The sequence below is a fragment of the Panthera tigris genome, chromosome A1, assembly GCF_018350195.1.
Source record: "Panthera tigris isolate Pti1 chromosome A1, P.tigris_Pti1_mat1.1, whole genome shotgun sequence".
In the NCBI taxonomy this organism is placed as follows: domain Eukaryota; kingdom Metazoa; phylum Chordata; class Mammalia; order Carnivora; family Felidae; genus Panthera; species Panthera tigris.
The window spans coordinates 139,136,851-139,155,994 of record NC_056660.1 but is presented as its reverse complement, the minus strand read 5'-3'; the positions used below and the strand labels follow the sequence as shown (position 1 = coordinate 139,155,994).

The following is a 19,144-nucleotide window of genomic DNA, read 5'->3' as shown; positions in this document are numbered from 1 at the left end:
AACCTCTCTTACTCTCAGATCTTCTAGATTCCTTAGGATTTCCTCAATCCCCTCCCATTTACACAATTTCTTTTAAAGGAAGCTCAACAAGTGAAACAATTTAACAATCAACATAAAACAGATTTCCTGCCACTCCCCTTTCAAAAGATGTCAGAGAGTCTCTCATGAAATAGTCAACAAAAACTGTAACAAAATCTGAAGCTCTGTTACACAATATAAAGTATTTTCTAATACTTCAGATTATTAGCATATTTAAGGATTATGAGCTTTAAAAAGAGTCATGAACAGCAAAAAGTTCTTATATTGCATGACTCATATGCATCATATCTTTAAAGCTTTATAAGAGATATTTGTATAGATGATTAAAACTTACCAAAAAAAAGGTTCTGAAAATAAATTGCCTAAGGATTAATATCAATTAAAAATAATGTTATTATACACAGAATGGATTTGTTTTAACTCGATGAAACAATGCTTAAATTTATGCGAAAGAAACAATGCATGAGAAAAAAATTTATAGAATCGTAGTGAAGGAACATATTAAACATATTATTATTATTGAATAACTAAAATTGCATGGTATGATAGAGGAAAAGATTCAACTGAGTAGAAGAGAGAATCCAGAAACAAATTTAAGTACAATGAGAATTTAGTATAGGAAGAAAGAAAGGGCCTGGGTGGCTCAGTCTGTTAAGTGACCGACTTCAGATCATGTCATGATCTTGCAGTTCATGAGTTTGAGCCCTGCGTGGGGCTCTGTGCTAACAGCTTGGAGCCTGGAGCCTGCTTTGGATTCTGTGTCTCCCTCTCCCTCTGTCCCTCCCCTGCTCGCACTCTGTCTCTCAAAAATGAATAAACGTTAAAAAAAATTAAAAGGAGAAAGCACGTGAGCTGACGTAATGTGTGCAATTTCTCTTTGACTTGTTGAATAGCAAATTACTTGCCTTTGATTTTTTTTCCTCATTCTTTCTTCCTTACTGGGGTCTAGAATATAGACTGGAGGTAATCCCATTTTGTAAACCAGGTAAGGATAACACTTAGGGGATGACAGAACAACACGATGTAGAACCTGGGTCCCTAAATTACTACAGTGAGCAGAACCACCCAATCAGTTGGGACTACTTACCTATTTTTTTAAATGTTTATTTATTTATGAGAGACAGAGACAGAGCATGAGTGGGGCAGGAGCAGAGAGAGAGGGAGACACAGAATCCAAAGCTGGGTCCAGGCTCCAAGTTGTCAGCAAGAGCCCACATGGGGCTTGAACCCATGGAACTGCAAGATCATGACCTGAGCCGAAGTTGGACGCTTAACCGACTGAGCCACCCAGGTACCCCAGGAATACTTATCTATTATGTGAGAAAGAAATAAACTCTTAACTGATCTGAACCACTGTATTTTGGGATCTTGTGCCAGCTACTTAGCCTATATACTAACAATAAAAAAGGAATTCCCATAGGAATGCAATATTAATGGCTAATACAAGGGAAGACATTCTTTTTCTGTCATAATCAAAGAAGGCACAAATTAAAATAACCCTGAAATAATATTTAGACACTACCAGCAAAAACTAAAGGATTGATAAAATTAATAAAATTTAATTTGAAACAAGTATGTGAGGAAACTAGCACTCTTGTGTTGAAAATGTGAAACTGTACAATCTTTGGTGAAAATAACAGGACAAGAGTACAAAGATATGTAAATAAGAACAATCATCGCAAGGTTATATATAAAAACAAAAAACTGAAACCCATGTGGGATAAGGCAAATAAATTATGGTACCTCCATACAGTAGAATGCTATGCAGCATTAAAAATGCTAATTTTGGGGGTCGCCTGGGTGGCTCAGTCAGTTAAGCGTCTGACTTCGGCTCAGATCATGATATCGCAGTTTGTGAGTTTGAGCCCCGCATAGAGCTCTGTGCTTCAGCACAGAGTCTGGAGCCTGCTTTGGATCTGTGTCTCCCTCTCTCTCTGCCCCTCCCCTGCTCGTGCTCTTTCTCTGTCCCTCAAAAAATGAATAAATGTTAAAAAAAATTTTTTTAAATGATAATTTGCGAAGGCAAAGGCAAGTGATCTTTCTTTATGAGAGGAGACCACTTATCACATAAGATAAAAAACTAGCTTGTGCTCTAGGAAAGCATATATGAAGAAAATGACACATTACAATTTGGCAAAGAAAAAAACATAAAGTTTGGCATCTCTGAACTCTATCATGAGAAGAAATGTGTGGCCTAGATCAATATGATTTTATCATCATGTTACAGCCTAAACTGCTTTGTTAAATTGAATCAGATTTTGATAGAGGATAAAAACTGTCTTTAAAAGTAAATTTTATTAAAAATTTTTTTTTAAATATATAAAAGTAAACCTTAGGTTTACCAGCAAAACCTTGACTATTTTGAGTTTTCAATCTACTACATGATGCCCTGCAGTGTTGCTCTACTCACTCTTCTCCTGGAATAGCTTTTAAATACCAGAGGAAACTCTTTGGAGTATTTATTCCCTGAAGATACTGGAGAAGCCAAAAGCCTCCAAATTTTTAGAAGTCTGGTGTTTTATCTTAAAAATTCATGCACATTTGGCATTCTACCTTAGTTTTAGCACAACACAATTATGTTTTAAATTGCTTTATAATTTAATTAGTGAACATGTTCCCCTAAATCTGTTTTGCAAAATCAGCATTGAAGAAAACATGCCACATTTATCTTGTGGCCTTTTGTAGCTGCAAAGTATGTATATAACAAAAAGAACATAAGCTTTGGATTAAATCCTAGCTCTGAAGCTAGGCAAATTATTTACCCTAATTAAGGCTCCATTAACTCTTCTGTATAATGGAGGTGACAATGCCTAGGTATGGGGTCTTTATGTAAAAGAGTAGACCAATATTTAACAAAGTATGCATATTTGTTAAATTTTATGCTTTACAATATAATGAACATTTACATTTTACCTTGTTTTCAGTTGTGACTTGACCATGATGCATTTTAACTATCAATTACTATTCTACCAGCTTTCACTTTCTTTAGCAATTAAATTAATACCTGTAATTGTGCTTTCCTTAGCTGTTGGCTGGTAATTTGAGCTTTTTGTTGCATCATATTTTCAATTCGTTGGTTGACTTGTTTTTCTTTCTTGAGCTCATTTCCATAAAATTTGGACCCCTTTGTAAGAAAACAAAACAAAGCATAAGAAAGTGTCAGAAGGAAAGCATCGCCGTAGTATGTATAACCATGGTACCTCAGTGTATAGACTAGAATCACAATTACTGAATTCAAAACTTAGCTCACTCCTTGCTAGCTGGGTGACCCTAAACCTACTAATCTTTCTACGCCTCAATTTCCTTACCTGCAAAATGAATTTACAGTTACCTACATCATAGGCTTGTTGAGACAGTAATTATATGCTGCAAACTCTGAGATGAGTACAGATCGGCACTCAGAAAATAACAATGTGTCCTAGACAGGATCCATGGGCATATCCAAGCCCTCAGTCATTTGGGTTATCAGTTATTTCCTTCACTTTTATGTAAAAAGCATTTATAAAATTTTGGGGCACCTGGGTGGCTCAGTCGGTTAACTGAGCATCCGACATCGGCTCAGGTCATGATCTCATGGCTCATGAGTTCAAGCCCGACATCAGGCTCTGTGCTAACAGCTCAGAACCTGAAGCCTGCTTTGGATTCTGTGTCTCCCTCTTTCTCTGCCCCACCCCCACTTGCACTCTCTCAAAAATTTTTTAAAAAAGCTTTTACAAAATTTTAATGTTAGTCATTAAAGAAAATGTAGAAAATCACTTTTAGAAAATCACCTATCATCCCATCACTGAACATAATATCTATTCATTCATCAGGTTGATAAATTTTGTTTAATGTTAATGTGTTTATTTTGAGAGAGAGAGAGAGAGAGAGAACAAGAGCAACTGAGTAGGGGAAGGGCAAAGAGAAAGAGAGAGAGAGAGAGAGAGAGAGAGAGAGAGAGAGAGAGAGAATCCCAAGTAGGCTCTGCACAGTTAGCAAAGAGCCTGACCAGGGGCTTAATCCATGAAACCCTGAGATCATGACCTGAGCCAAAACCAAGAGTTGGACACTTAACCAACTGAGTCACCCAGGTGCCCTAGGTTGATGGACATTTAGATTATTTTTACTTTTTGGCTTTTATGAGAAATGCTGCAATGAACATTCATATAGACATTTTTTCATGGACATATGTTTTCACTTTCCTTAGGTACCCAGGAGTGGAATCTCTGAGTCATATGGTAACTCCATTCTAAACCTTTTGAGAAACTGCCAGACTGTTTTCCAAAGTGGCTGAACCATTTTATAATCCCACCAGCAAAGTATGAGGGTTCTATTTTTCTATTTTTATATCTTTAGTGAAAAGTCTATTTATATTTTTTGTCCATTTTTAACCAGGTTGTCTTACTAACAATTTATAAAAATTCTCTTTATATTCTGGATGTAAGTCCTTTATAAGTATTTTGCAAATATTTTATATTACTATGTTGCTTATCATTTCATTTTTTAATTGTGTCTTTTGAAGTGCAGATGTTTTCAAATGTGATGAGTCTAACTTGTCAACTTTTTCTTTTACTGACTGTGCTTTTATTGTTATATCTAAGAAATGCTTGTCTAACCAAAAGTCTCAAAGACTTTCTCATATCTTCATTAAGTTTTACTGCTTTGGCTCTTACATTTAACTTGATTTTGAGTTAAATTTGTATATGGTGTGAAGTGAGGGTTTAGGTTCATCTTTTTTTTGCATGTGGATATCCAGTTGTCCCAGCATCATGTGCTGCACAGATGATCCTTCTGCCTTGGTACTTTCATCAAAAACCAATAAAGTATCAATGCAAAGATTTACTTCTGGACTCTTAATTCTACCCCATTGTTCAATATGTCTAGCCTTATGACAGTAACACACTATCTTGATAACTGCAACTTTATAGCACATTCTTAAACAGGAAAGCCAAAGACCTTATTGTTTGTTCCTTTTCAAAATTGTTTTCACTATTTTAGGTGTTTCACATTTCCATATAAATTTTAGGGTCTGTTTATCAATTTCGGCAGGAAAAAAAGCCCCTTGAATTTGGATGAAGAATTACACTGAATCCATAGATCAGTTTGGGGAGAACTACCCTCTTAACAATGTTGAGTCTTCTCATTGTTGAACATAGGATGCTTTCATTTTTAGATCTTTACTTTCCCTCAACACACTTTTGTTATTTTCAGGGTACAACTGTTGCACTCCTTTTGAAATCTGTAAGAGTTTCTATCCATAAACATCATGTTATTTGTGAAGAGATAGTTTTATTTCTTCCTTTCCAATCTAGATGTCTTTTATTTCTTTCTATTGCCTGACTACACTGGCTAGAACTTTCAGGACTATGTTGAAGAGAAGACATGAGAGTGAACTTCCTTGCCTTGTTCCTGATTTTAGGAGAAAAGTGCATTCCTGGAATAAATCCCACTTGGTCATGGAACATAATCTTCTTTTTATAGTGCTGGATTCAGTTTGCTAACATTTTGTTGAGGGCTTTTATATTTACAATGATCTATAATATTCTGCCTGTTTGGCTACTGTATCAAGGTGATACTGGTCTTAGAGAATGAGTTGGTAAATACTACATATTTCTTCATTTTCTGGAAGAACTTGTGGAATACTGGTATTATTTCTTCTTTTTTAAATGTTTACTTATTTATTATTTTTTTTCTAATGTTTATTTATTTTTGAAAGAGAGAGAGAGAGAGAGAGAGAGAGAGAGAGAGAGAGAGAGAGAGAATGAGCGGGGGAGGGGCTGAGAGAGGGAGACACAGAATCTGTAACAGGCTCCAGGCTCTGAGCTGTCGGCACAGAGCCCAGTGCTGAGCTCGAACTCATGAACTGCGAAATCATGACCTGAGCTGAAGTCAGATGGTTAACCAACTGAGCCACACAGGTACCCCAGTATTATTTCTTCTTAAGTGTCAGATAAAATTCACCACTGAAGCCATCTTGACTTGTTTTTTGTTTTTTTTTTCGGGGGGGGGGGGAGGGAATGGAGATTTTTAATTATTGATTTAATTTCTTTCCTTATTAAAGGTCTATTTAGATTTTCATATTTTCTTGAGTCAGTTTTGGAAAACTTTAAATTTCTAGAAATTTATCCAATTTATTGGGGTTTGTTTTAAAATACTCCATCTTCTACCTCCAAAATTCAGTAGGGAGGGGTGAGATAGATGAAACAAAATTTGCAAATAAGGTGATGTCTGATGATGCTGGGTGATGATTACCCAGGAATTCACTTTAGTATCTCATTTTCTGTATGTTTATAATTTCTGATAGGGGCATCTGGGTGGCTTAGTTGGTTGTGTGTCTGACTCTTGATTTCAGCTTAGGTCATGATCCCAGGGTCGTGGGATCAAGCCCCATCAGACTTTGTACTGAGCATGGAGTCTGCTTAAAATTCTCTCCCTCTCTCCATCTGCCTGTCTTCCTGATTCACACTCTCTCTAAAAAAAATAAATAAATAACAACAAAAAATGTTTCTGATAAAAATTTTAAAGAAGTTGCATTTCTGTGAAGCGGTAACAATTAGAAAATTTCAATTCAAAAAAGATATTTATGATGAACTCCCCAACCCCCCACACTAGAGGAATATATATTATATAAAATATATAAATATTTTAATATATATTGGTATATAAAATATGTATAAAGTATATATTTTATATGATAGATACATATCAATCAGATGATATGTATATATAGTTCTATGTATGTATATACAGCTGACCTTTGAACATCATGGATTTGTACTGCAGTAGGCCAACTCATACATGGACTTGTTTCAATAAAAACAGTACAATACAGGGGCGCCTGGGTAGCTCAGTTGGTTAAGCATCTGACTTCAGCTCAGGTCATGGTTTCATGGTTCGTGAGTTCGAGCCCCTCACTGGGCTCTGTGCTGGCAGCCTAGGGCCTGGATGGAGCCTGCTTTGGATTCTGTGTCTCCCTCCCTTTCTGCTCCTCCCCCGCTCACGTTCTGTCTCTCAAAATAAATAAACATTAAAAAAAAATCTTAAAAAAAAAATAGTACAGTACTGTAAATATATTTTTTTCTTGCTTACAATTTGTTTAACGTTTTCTTTTCTCCATCTTACTTTATTATAAGAATACAGTATGTAATACACATAATATACAAAATTTGTGTTAATCGACTGTTTATGTTACTGGTAAGGCTTCCAGTCAATTGTAGGCTATTAGCAGTTCATTTTCGAGGAGTCAAAAGTTGTACATGGATTTTCAATTGTGTGTGGGGGGCGGGGGGGGGGGGGCAGTGCTCCTAACCTTCGCACTGTTCAATGGTCAACTGTATATCACATAAAACTTATATGAAAGAGCAAATGCTCTTTTTAAGATATTCTTGAAAAAGAATAAAGAGCAAAAAAAGAACTTGTTCTAGCAGTTGTCTAGACTTACTAGACAATACTGGAATGCAGGTCATGTTGTAATGATATAATAACAAACAATCCAGTGGAACAGAAGAAAGCACTGCAGATCAGTAAGAAATGATGATCTAGATGAAACTATTTAATAAGTGTTACTGGGACACAGAGAAGAGAGAGGAAAGATAAAATCTGGGATGACTTAAATATTCTATTTCTTAACCTGAAAACTAGGGTCATAGGTTTTAATTCTTTTTTTAAGTTTTAAGATGAAAATTTCAAAACAATCTCAGAGAATATAGATTAGTACAATAAACACTATATAAAACTATCACTGAGATTTAACAACATTTTGTCTTATTTCCTTCACTGATTTTTTTAAGTAAACTGTTTTAAAGTAAATTACAGATATAATGATATTTAGCTATTCTATACAGTGTTTTAGTATGCATTTTTAAAAATGACGTCCTTTTCCTAGGTAATTATAATAGCATTTTCAAAGCTAATAAAATTAACAATATTTCCTTAATACAATCTAGTACCCTGTCCATATTCAAATTCCCTTAACTGTTCCAAATATATTTGTTCAAACCAAGATCCAACCAGGGTCCATATATTATGTTTGCTTACTTCATCTCAATTTTTTTACTTTTAAAATTTTATCTATATTTTATACACTTAAAAAATTATTTTTCCCTCAAGGTTTTATTTTGGATTTCTAAATCTTCCAACATTTGAAGGAATAGTACAAAGAACACCCCTATGTCCTCACCTAGATTCACCAGCTATTAATATCCTGATACATTTAGTTTCTCCCACAATTTCTAGGAATACACGATACACACACCCCCACTCCAACATATGCACTTGCACAAAAGCATGCATGCATACACACACACTCCTCCCCCTCTTTTTGGTTAAACCATTTAAAAGTAAGTTGCTGTAGATACCAGCATGCATTTCTTTAAAATAAGTATATTCTCTTAAATTTTACACCTTTCTGAAGGGATATTTATTTCATAATATATAAATAAAACAAAAAATATTAGAAGAAAATATTTATGACCTTGGAGAAAGCCATACGCAGTTGACTAATTCAAGTACATATGAAAAATCAAACAAGGTGGCTTTGTCAGTTAAGTGTCCAGCTTTTGCTCTTGGCTCAGGTCATAATCTCACTGTTCACTCCATGCTAACAGCACAGACCTCCTTGGTATTTTCTCCCTCCCTCTCTTTGTGTCCCTCCTGGGCTCATACATCTCTCTCTCTCTCTCTCTCTCTCTCTCTCTCTCTCAAAATAAATAAATTTAAAAAAAAGGCAAACAGAAAACTTCTGCACAGGATTAAGTATCATAAGCAAAATCAAAAGATATACAATAATCTAATGGAAAATTGTGCAAATGACGAGAAGAGACAGTTTGTAAAAAGGGAAAGTACAAGTCACTTGTTAAACATGTGAAAAGATGCACCATCTCACTTTTCATAGGAGAAATGCAAATTAAGCCTACACTACATTACTATAGATAGGAAAATCCAAAAGCTTAGTAACACACTGGGCAGGCATGGTTGCACACATATTAGCAGTGAAAATTTAAATTGATACATAAACTATGTAGGGCAACTTGAGCAATTCATAAAAATTCCATATGTGGGCCACCTGGGTGGCACAGTCAGTTAAGCATCTGACTCTTGATTTGGGCTCAGGTCATGACCTCGTGGTTAGGGAGTTCAAGCCCCGGGTTGGGGTCTGCGCTGTCAGCAGAGCTTGAGATTCTTTGTCCTTGCTCTGCTCCTCCCTCGCTTGCGCTCTTTCCAAATAAATAAACAAACATTTAAAAAAATTCCACATGAATATATCCTTTTTTGTTATCTGTATTTGGTGGAATAATTCTACTTCTACGATCTCTTATAATTTTACCTGCACATATGTAAAGTTGTGAAAGTTGTAAAGGTTATTCACTGTCATATTGTTTGTAAAAACAAAAGACTAGAAATGATGTATAGGTTCATAAATGAACATTCCACCTAGTTCAATAAATTATATCTACACATGCAGGCATGAAAACTGAAGATCTTTATGGAAAGATCTTTATGGAAAGACCTCCAAGTTACATTACTGAAACACATGCATATAATGTGTACATGAAGCAGGAAAACTGGACGGCAAGAGGAAGAGCAACAGAACAGAAGGGAGATTATTCCATACCCACTTGTTGTAACAACAAGATACATTAAAATATTAAAAATCACAATAAAAAATATTTCCAACTTACTGATTTTCTTTTAAACAGAAAGCTAAAAAGCTACTAAATTAATGATATCAAAAGAAACAAGAAACATACCCTTGTGGCTTCCATTATAATCTTATTAATCTTCTCTTTATCTAATCCTTCCATTCCAGCTTTATTATCATTAAGTCCCATCCTAAGCAGAAGGTCATCTTTGCAGTTGTCATTCTTCTCCTTGGTGCTATGCATGGTATAAACTTAAAGGTTTTTTTATTACCTAAAAAAACATACAAAATAAACACTGCTTTTCAAAGCATTCATGGTGAGGAGGTGGACACGTAAAAGTTAAGATGATAATAAGCAAAACAAGAAAAACATTTAAGAATATAAGAATTGTTAGCCATTGAGATATTGTTATTTTTTAAATATTTATTTACTTATTTGGAGATTGAGTGTGAGTGGGGGAGGGGCAGAGAGAGAAGAGAGAGAATCCCAAGCAGGTTCTGCACTATTAGCACAGAGCCTGACTCAGGGCTCGAACTCACGAACTATGAGATCAGGACGTCAGCCGAATTAATCAAACCTCAAACAACTGAGCCACCCAGGAGCCCTGAGAAATTATTATTCAGAGTTTAAAATTACTATCCCAAGATTATTGTACTCTCAGAAGGAAAAAAATGAACATTTCCTGCAAGTTTTGTGCCAGCCACTCACTATGCTAGGCACTTTACGCTTGAATCTCACACAGTAGCCCTACCCTGAAAGGTAAATTTTATTACCCCCAAAATAAAGAGAGAAGAAATCTGAGTCTTAGAACATATCTACTGACATAAATATGCTAATAAGTGACAATATCTGTATTGAAACCCAGACTTGAGTCCAAAGTTCATGTTTTTCAGATATTAACATACTGTATAGGAAACAAATATGAAATAACACTTCATCTACTAAACATGTTCAGTGGCATTTATTACACTCTGTATACAGAGCTCAATTTCTTTTTTTTTTTTTTTTTTTTTTTTTTATTTATTTTTGGGACAGAGAGAGACAGAGCATGAATGGGGGAGGGGCAGAGAGAGAGGGAGACACAGAATCAGAAACAGGCTCCAGGCTCCGAGCCATCAGCCCAGAGCCTGACGCGGGGCTCGAACTCACGGACCGCGAGATCGTGACCTGGCTGAAGTCGGACGCTTAACCGACTGCGCCACCCAGGCGCCCCAATTTCTTTTTTTTTTAATGTTTATTTATTTATTTTGAGAGAGTTTGAGAGAGAGAGAGGGAGCAGTGGAGGGCAAGAGAGAGAGAAGAGAAAGAATCCTAAGCAGGCTCTGTGCCATCAGCACAGAGCCCAACGTGGGGCTGAACTCACAAACCATGATATCATGACCTAAACTGAAACCAAGAGTCAGACGCCCAACTGACTGAGCCTCCCAGGCACCCCCAGAACTCTTATTTCTTAAGGCAGTGAAAAAAATACAGACGAAATAATAATCTATTCACTTCTGGGAGATTAATACATTTTATAATGTTATGTCACATCTAAGATTAAGAAAAATCCTCTCAAATAATAACTCTTTTTATTTTTAAGTAAGCTCTACACCCAACATGGGCTTGAACTCATGACCCTGAGACCAAGAATCATGTGCTTTACCAGCTAGAGCCAGCCAGGCACCCCAAATAATTCTTTAATATCTTTAAATATTAATTTATAATTTACTTTCATATTTATTAGTTTTTAAAAATATAATAACCATGCAACACAGATCTGCTTATTCTCATAGGAAAGATAGAAATTGGAATTCAGGAAGGTTAAGTGAATTGGCCATCATAAGTCTGCTAATAAGCAAAAGAACTGGGATGTGAATCCAAGTCTTCTTCAAGTCTAGTACAGCTGCCATAACATCACAGCTGCTTCCAATTTGGAGTGCATGTATGCTATAAAGAAATGACCAGGTAAACAGCTGTCATGAACCTATAACAAATTAGGCCAGTGATTTCTTATTTGCATGATTTAGAGAGGGTTCATTTATTCTATGCTGTTGAGGACCTTTTCTTTTCCTTTTTTTTTTTTTTTAACTTGACATCCATCACCACACATACTTACACAATTTCTTTTCTTGTGATGAGAGCTTCTAAGATCTAATCTCTTAGCGACTTCCCAATATACAATACGATATTAACTACAGTCACCATTCTGTACATTATACCCCCATGACTTACTCATTTTATGACTGGAAATTTGTACCTTTTGACCACCTTTACCCATTTCGCCTACTCCTACCCCACCTCTAGCAACCACCAATCTGTTCTCTGCATCAATGAGTTCAGGTTGTTTTTTTGTTTGTTTTGATTCCATGTGACATAAATTCCAAGGTCTGAGAGTAGGAACCAGATATCAGTATTTTTAAGGCATGCCCAAGTTATTCCAATGTGCCCCAAGTATGGGAACCACTGGTGCTATTGTTTCCCAGTACCCAAGAGAATATAGGCTAGTTTTCTGTTTTTATCGTTTGATTTTTCTCTTCAACTATCACATTCAACTTAATATCACCCTATATTTTGTCTCATGCTTTAGTAATAAAACTGGTGAATGTAATTCATTCATATTTTCCCAAACCACCACCATTGAAGCTTGAAGATGTTGAATGCACAAATCTTACACGTAAGCTGTCTTCTCCTTTAAAAACTGAAATGTATAAAAAGAACAGAAACATTTATGAATGCCTACTATTCACAAAGAATATATTATTTAGCCCAAAAACTCTAGGAAGAATTGCTTTTGGTCCCTAATTGGGTCAGAAGAACTGGGTTATTATTAGCAACACTGGCACCAGGCAAAGTTGTGAGATAGGTAAAATTAGTTTTCAGCTACCTTCCTGTCTTGCTGATGCTCAATTACCAAGCCTAGTTTCATGAGGATAGTTTACTATCCTCTATATGTTAAGAAGTTCCAAGTTTATAGCTGCAGTCCAAATGCCCGTCTGGTATCCTAAATTTAACATGTCCAAAACTGATCTTCTCATCTGCCTCCATCACTCAAACCAGTTCCACTTGCATGCAGCCTTCCTCATCTCAGTTCAGGGCAACCCTCCAATCACTTCCAATTCCTCATGCAAAGAATCTTGTAGTCATACTTAACCTCACTCTTTCTCATATACCACACATCCAAATTGTTGGCAAACACTATGGACTCTGCTTTCAAAACATACTCTGAATTTAACCACTTCTCAATGCTGTCATTTCTTTCACTCTAGTCTGAACCACCATTATCTCTTGCCTGGATTAATGTAATAGCCTCTTAAATAGTCTGTTTCTGCCCTCCATGCAATCAATTATCAACACAGTAGCTGAAACGATTCTTCTAAATCACAAGGTAAGTCACAATCACTCCTTTGCTGAAAACTGTACAATGGCATCCCATCTTACTCCAGAATAAAAGCAAAGTCCCAACAGAATCTGGATCCCAATTACCTGTCGACCCTCATACCTGTCTAATACTCTCCCCGTTGCTCACTACTCTCCAGCCACACTGATCTCTTTGCTATTCCTCAAATCTGGTCAATATATTCTAACCTTGAAACTTTTTGCCCTGGCTATTCCCTTCCCCTTTAGGATTCTTCAGCTAGATACCCTATTGACTAAACTCTTTCAAGTCTTGCTTAAATGTTACCTTCTCAGTGAGGGGCTACCCTGACCTCCTTATTTAAATTTCAACCTGATTAGTACCTCCCACCCCTTCTTCCCAATGGCCCATGTTTTTCATAACTCTTATCATTTCCTAAAATAAACATAAATTTACATACTTATTATGCTTTTTATCCATCTCTCCTGTGAATATGGACGCTCCAAGAGGACAGGGTACTTTGATTTTTGTTTTTGCTTTACCTGATATATCCCAAATGCATCAAACAGTGCTTGACACAGAGCAGGGGCTCAAAAAATAATCTGTGGAATGACTGAACTCAGTCATTTTTTTATATCATTTTCTCATTTTATATCATTTTATATCATTTTTATATCATTTTCTCATCCTTTTATTCACATAGCAAGGTTACATAGTTATATTAAAAGACTGTGAGAAAAACTACTTTTCTGGAGTTAGTAAGTTTATAATTTCTTTTTTAATGTTTATTTAATGTTTATTTATTTGCTTATTTATTTTGAGAAAGAGAGAGAGAACGTGTGAGCAGGGGAAAGGCAGAAAGAAAGAGGGAGGGAGAATCCCAAGCAAGGTCCACACTGTCAGTACAGACCCTGATGTGGGGCTCAAACTCATGAAACTGTGAGATCATGACCTGAGCTGAAATCAAGAGTCAGACACTCAGCCAGCTGAACCACCCAGGCTCCCCTTTTTCAGAGAGAGGAGGGGCAGAGAGAGAGGAAGACAGAGAATCCCAAGCAGGCTGATGCACAATCTGACACAGGGTTCAAACCCACTTACTACAAGATCATAACCTGAGCCAAAACCAAGAGTCATACACTTAACCAAGTAAGCCATGCAGTCACCCTTAAGGCACCCATAAAATTCTTGTAATTTTTCCTTATTTCAATATTAAATATGTAAGGACAGCTATATGAGTTAAACAACCTTCCATTTTATAAGCCTTATTTTCCTAAGGTATTTGATAGTTACATTAATTTATTAAAACTTTGGGGACGTGTATTACAATATAAGAATATTCTGAATTTAGGGGTGCCTAGGTAGCTCAGATGGTTAAGTGTCTGATTTCAGCTAAGGTCATGATCTCACGGTTCATGAGTTTGAGCCCCGCGCCGGGCTCTGAGATGACAGCTCAGAGCCTGCAGCCTGCTTTGGATTCTGTGTCTCCTTCTCTCTCTGCCCCTCCCCTGCTTGTACTCTCTGTCTCTTTCTGAAATAAATAAATATTAAAAAAATTTTTTAAACAATATTTTGAATTTACATGTTTGAGTTTACTTGCTATGTTCCATTAATATTCAAAAGATTCTAGTCTATATTTACTCTTTGGGAAATTAAGTTGCCTTGTTAAATTTAATTTCTGTGATTACTTTCCAGTTATATCTAAATGTACAAAAAATTATTGGAGAGAGTTAATAAAACATACTAAGTTTCAGTATATTTTAATTCCTATGAGTTCCTTTTAGCACTATCATTTATGTCTCTGTGGTGAGCCTACTTTTGTTTTTATTGCTTAGTATTTGTTATTCTCAAATTTCTAGAATCTCTCATTAGTCCTGGTTATCTCTATTCTCCCCATTAGTTCTTACTTTAGAAATCCATAAATTGAAAGAGAGAGCTAGCTCCCAGCAGAGATGATCACATAATATTCACAAGAGATGCACAAAAATTATATCACAAAGTATTTTCCATATTTTTGTGGAAGTGAAATTTAATACTAATTTAAATGGCTCTCTGGGACACGTAGGTGGCTCAGTTGCTTATGTGTTCAACTCTTGATTTCAGCTCAGGTCATGATTTTGCAGTTTGTGCGATGGAGCCCTGGGTCAGGCTCTGTGTTCACAGTGTGGAGCCTGCTTGGGATTCTCTCTCCCTCCTCTCTCTCTCTCTCTCTGTCCCTCCCCAGCTTGCAATCTTTCTCTCTCAAAATAAATAAGTAAACATTAAAAAAAAAAAAAAAGAAATGATATGTTACATCCTACATTATAGGAAGGAAAATATTTAATAACAGAAAAAGGTGTACAAAGTATTATTTTCCTATCCTGGAAAAATTATCCTTTCACTTACCCCCTGCCACATTGTTCCAGTGTTTTCTTTTAAAAAAAATTTTTTTCTTAACGTTTATTTATTTTTGAGACAGAGAGAGACAGAGCATGAATGGGGAGGGTCAGAGAGAGGGAGACACAGAATCTGAAACAGGACCTGGGCTCTGAGCTGTCAGCACAGAGCCCAACGTGGGGTTCGAACTCACAGACTGTGAGATCATGACCCGAGCTGAAGTCGGACGCTCAACTGACTGAGCCACCCAGGCACCCCATGTTCCAGTGTTTTCTTGATATATTCTCCATATTATTTCTTGATCCATTGCTACTGATTGTTTCAGTTTCCTATAGCTCTAACTAGTCTACCGCAGGTATTTAAAACATTGTAGCAACATAATATTCTTCAAATGATATCTTAAGTAAAACCTCAGATTTTTCCTTAAATCTTTGTTCTATGGATGCTGTGCAGCTCTCCTAGAATTTCATCATATATATTCTATCACTAATGTAAAAGAATAAACAGGCAGCTTACAGAAAAGGGAAAGTTAATAGTGATCTCCGCTTTTTTGATTCAAACTACCTAGAAGCATCTGAGTGAACACTGATATGTATTGAAATTGCTATCAACTCCAAGACTGCACTAGCAGTGTTCAGATAACAATTGCTATGTTTCTTTTTATTTTATTGTAATTGTAAAAATAAACATATAACAAAATTTACCATCTTAAGCATTTTGTAAGTTTACAGTTCAGTAGTGTTAAGTACATTCACAGTGTTGTGCAAATAGTTGTTTACTACTGATGAATTTTATTTTTATTTTTTTTTAATTTTTTTTTTTAACGTTTATTTATTTTTGAGAAAGAGAGAAACAGAGCATGAACGGGGGAGGGTCAGAGAGAGGGAGACACAGAATCTGAAACAGGCTCCAGGCTCTGAGCTGTCAGCACAGAGCCCGACGCGGGGCTCGAACTCACGGACCGCGAGATCATGACCTGAGCCGAAGTCGGCTGCTTAACCCACTGAGCCACCCAGGCGCCCCACTACTGATGAATTTTAAAAGGGTGGTTTCCGTATGAAGCCAGGCTCTGAAAATCATTCTTATTATGTTTTCTGCCTGATCTTATATATTCCTGAAAACCGTAAACAAAAAACTAAACATCCAGAAAATACTATTCCAAGATTTGCCAAACATGAGGAAATAATATCAGCAAGAAGTTGTGATTTTGGAGTAATTAACCCAAAATGATTTAAAACACACTTTCCCCTAACCCTAATAAATCAAAAACTCCATATAACCTGACTTCTGTTAGATCATATTGTTAAAAGGACTTTCATTTTAAAACAGTAACAATCCATTTGTTAATGACTATTAACAAATGTTATAACAAATGTTATAAAAATACATTTAAACAGATAGGATATATAAAGAATATCTGATACCAAACAACAGTATCTGGAATTTATATCCAAATCAGCAAAAATAATTATTCTTAATTGATGAGATGATTTCTCATCCCTTCCCAGAGTTATATGCTGTAACTGGAGGGGAAGGAGAAATAATGATTTGTTTTTAGTGATAATTGTTTTGAAGGTTCAAATAACATTAAAAAGTAAGGTCTATGAAAGGGAGTATAGGTTAGAAAAAGTTGCAAAACATTGACATAGAATAATTTATTACACTATCATCTGTTACATAATGAGTGATTTATTGTAGCTAACGAGAGCTACTAACTCTTGTTAATAAAGGGAAAAAGCAGTCCAGATTAACTGTTACCTATTTTTTTCTTAATGAGATCTAAATATACTGCTTATTTTAATGTACAGTACTTAATGAAAAGAGTTCAGTGCTGAGACATTTTGATATAGTGCAAAAAGTATATGCTTTGAAGCCAGATAGACCTGGACTGAAATGTCAACTCTAAAACTTAACTAGTTGTGTCTTCCCGGGAAATTTATATGATTTCAAAGTGTATGAATCTTGGTATCCTGTTCTGTGAAACTTACTTCCAGGGGTTGTTGATGATTAAGTGTGTGATATGTAAGGGTCCCTAGCAAAGTAAACACATACTAAGTAAGCATGCAATAAATGTGGTTTCTCTCCTCTCACTTTCATTCTTATTTATTTCTCTACAATGTGATCAATGTGGCTGCAAATACGGGCATGTAATTGATTGAGAAATCATAGAAAAAAAAACAAAAAAAATGTTCATGACTAAATAAATGACAAGTGAAAAAAAAATCACACACACACACACACACACACACAGCCACCCGAGTTTAGGGAACTCAAAAGAACAAATGGCACCCACCGCTTGGATCTTGTGATATTTAGCGAACCAACAAGAGAATATTCTTCATGATTTTTAAGGCTTTACCACTGACATGATCCTAATATTCAAATCAAGGTACTAGGAGTTACATTTCAGTTTACTTCAAGTCAATGAAGACAATATTAAGATAAGCAAGTCTAGACACATATGAAATTTCAACATTAATGCCTAATACTTAGTATCATACTTAACTATATGAATAAACTCTCATCATATGTTTGGCATGACTGATAAAAATCACATATAGACTATCTACAATATGCACAGAAATGCTTCCTATTAATGAAGCTTGACAAATAATTTTTAATGTAAAAAATTACATTAATAAACTTCTAAGAATAAATCAAGTTTCAGAATAAAATTTTACTTTTTTTTACCTCTAAAAATTTTTTTATATTTATTTATTTTGGGGAGAGCACAAGCAGAGGAGAAAGATAGAGGGGGAGATAGAGGGGTAAAGAAGTTCCACAGTAAGGTCTGCACTGACAGGCTGACAGCAGTGAGTCCAAGGTGGGGCTTGAACTCATGAACCGCTGGTTCATGACTTGAGTTGAAGTTGGGCACTCAACCAAGTCACCCAGGTGCCCCTTCAGAGTAAAATTATAAATTAAATCCCAGAATATTCCCAAAATAATCTTTAGAACTCTACTTTAGAACATGCACATTTTGGGGGCGCCTGGGTGGCTCAGTCGGTTGAATGTCTCACTTCGGCTCAGGTCATGATCTCGCAGTCCATGAGTTCGAGCCCCGTGTCGGGCTCTGTGCTGACAGCTCGGAGCCTAGAGCCTGCTTTCAATTCTGTGTCTCCCTCTCTCTCTGCCCCTCCCCCACTCATGCTCTGTCTCTCTCTCTCTCTCTGTCAAAAATAAATAAAAACATTTAAAAATTAAAAAAAAAAGAACATGCACATTTAAAAAAATATAAATATATGCTAAATGTTTATATAATCAGATTTTAATCCCTTAATCTAATTCCTCAATCTAAAAATTCACTTGTATTATATAACCTTCACAGGTAAGCAAGATACATCAGCCTCTGGAGGACACCATAATTTTACTTAGAAAAGGGAAATGAATTCCATGCTTTGGTTTCCTCGTGGACATTTTTTTTTTTTTAATTTTTAATCTAGTATTTATTGGAAATGCTTTTTTCTTCCTGACCAGGCCTCAAACGTGTGGGAGTCAAAGTAGACTCTGAAATTCACTTATTGAAGAAGAGATTAGAACCATATAGCCTTTACTGAAAGGCTTGAAGCTAATAATAATAGCAACCTAGTTTTGGGACTTAAAATCTGGATTCTCACTATGTGACTACCATTTTTAAAAGGTTAAAATAAAGTATTCATCACTATTAAAGTTAAGAACTTAAATTTCTGAGATTTCAAAACTTTAAACCATAATAGCTTTAGCATATTTGTAAAACCTTGTCAGTTAATATTTTTGCCAAAACCACATTCCCAAT

General features: G+C 35.7%; 1 protein-coding gene across 5 annotated transcripts in view; it reads right to left on the bottom strand.

The window, feature by feature from the left end:
• The window catches only part of POLK (DNA polymerase kappa), a 72,988-nt gene that overhangs the window by 36,373 nt on the left and 17,471 nt on the right, over positions 1–19,144 (bottom strand). For 4 of the 5 annotated variants that reach the window (XM_007079836.3, XM_007079838.3, XM_042988513.1 and 1 more), the window contains exons 2-3: positions 9,768–9,930; positions 3,044–3,163 (exon numbers count right to left, since the gene is read on the bottom strand). In XM_007079836.3, coding sequence (XP_007079898.2) covers positions 3,044–3,163; positions 9,768–9,902 — 255 coding nt within the window. In that variant the 5' untranslated portion in view covers positions 9,903–9,930. Of the gene's footprint in view, positions 1–3,043; positions 3,164–9,767; positions 9,931–12,313; positions 12,338–19,144 lie in introns of those variants that run through there. The other variant, XM_042988518.1, reaches the window with a different exon arrangement.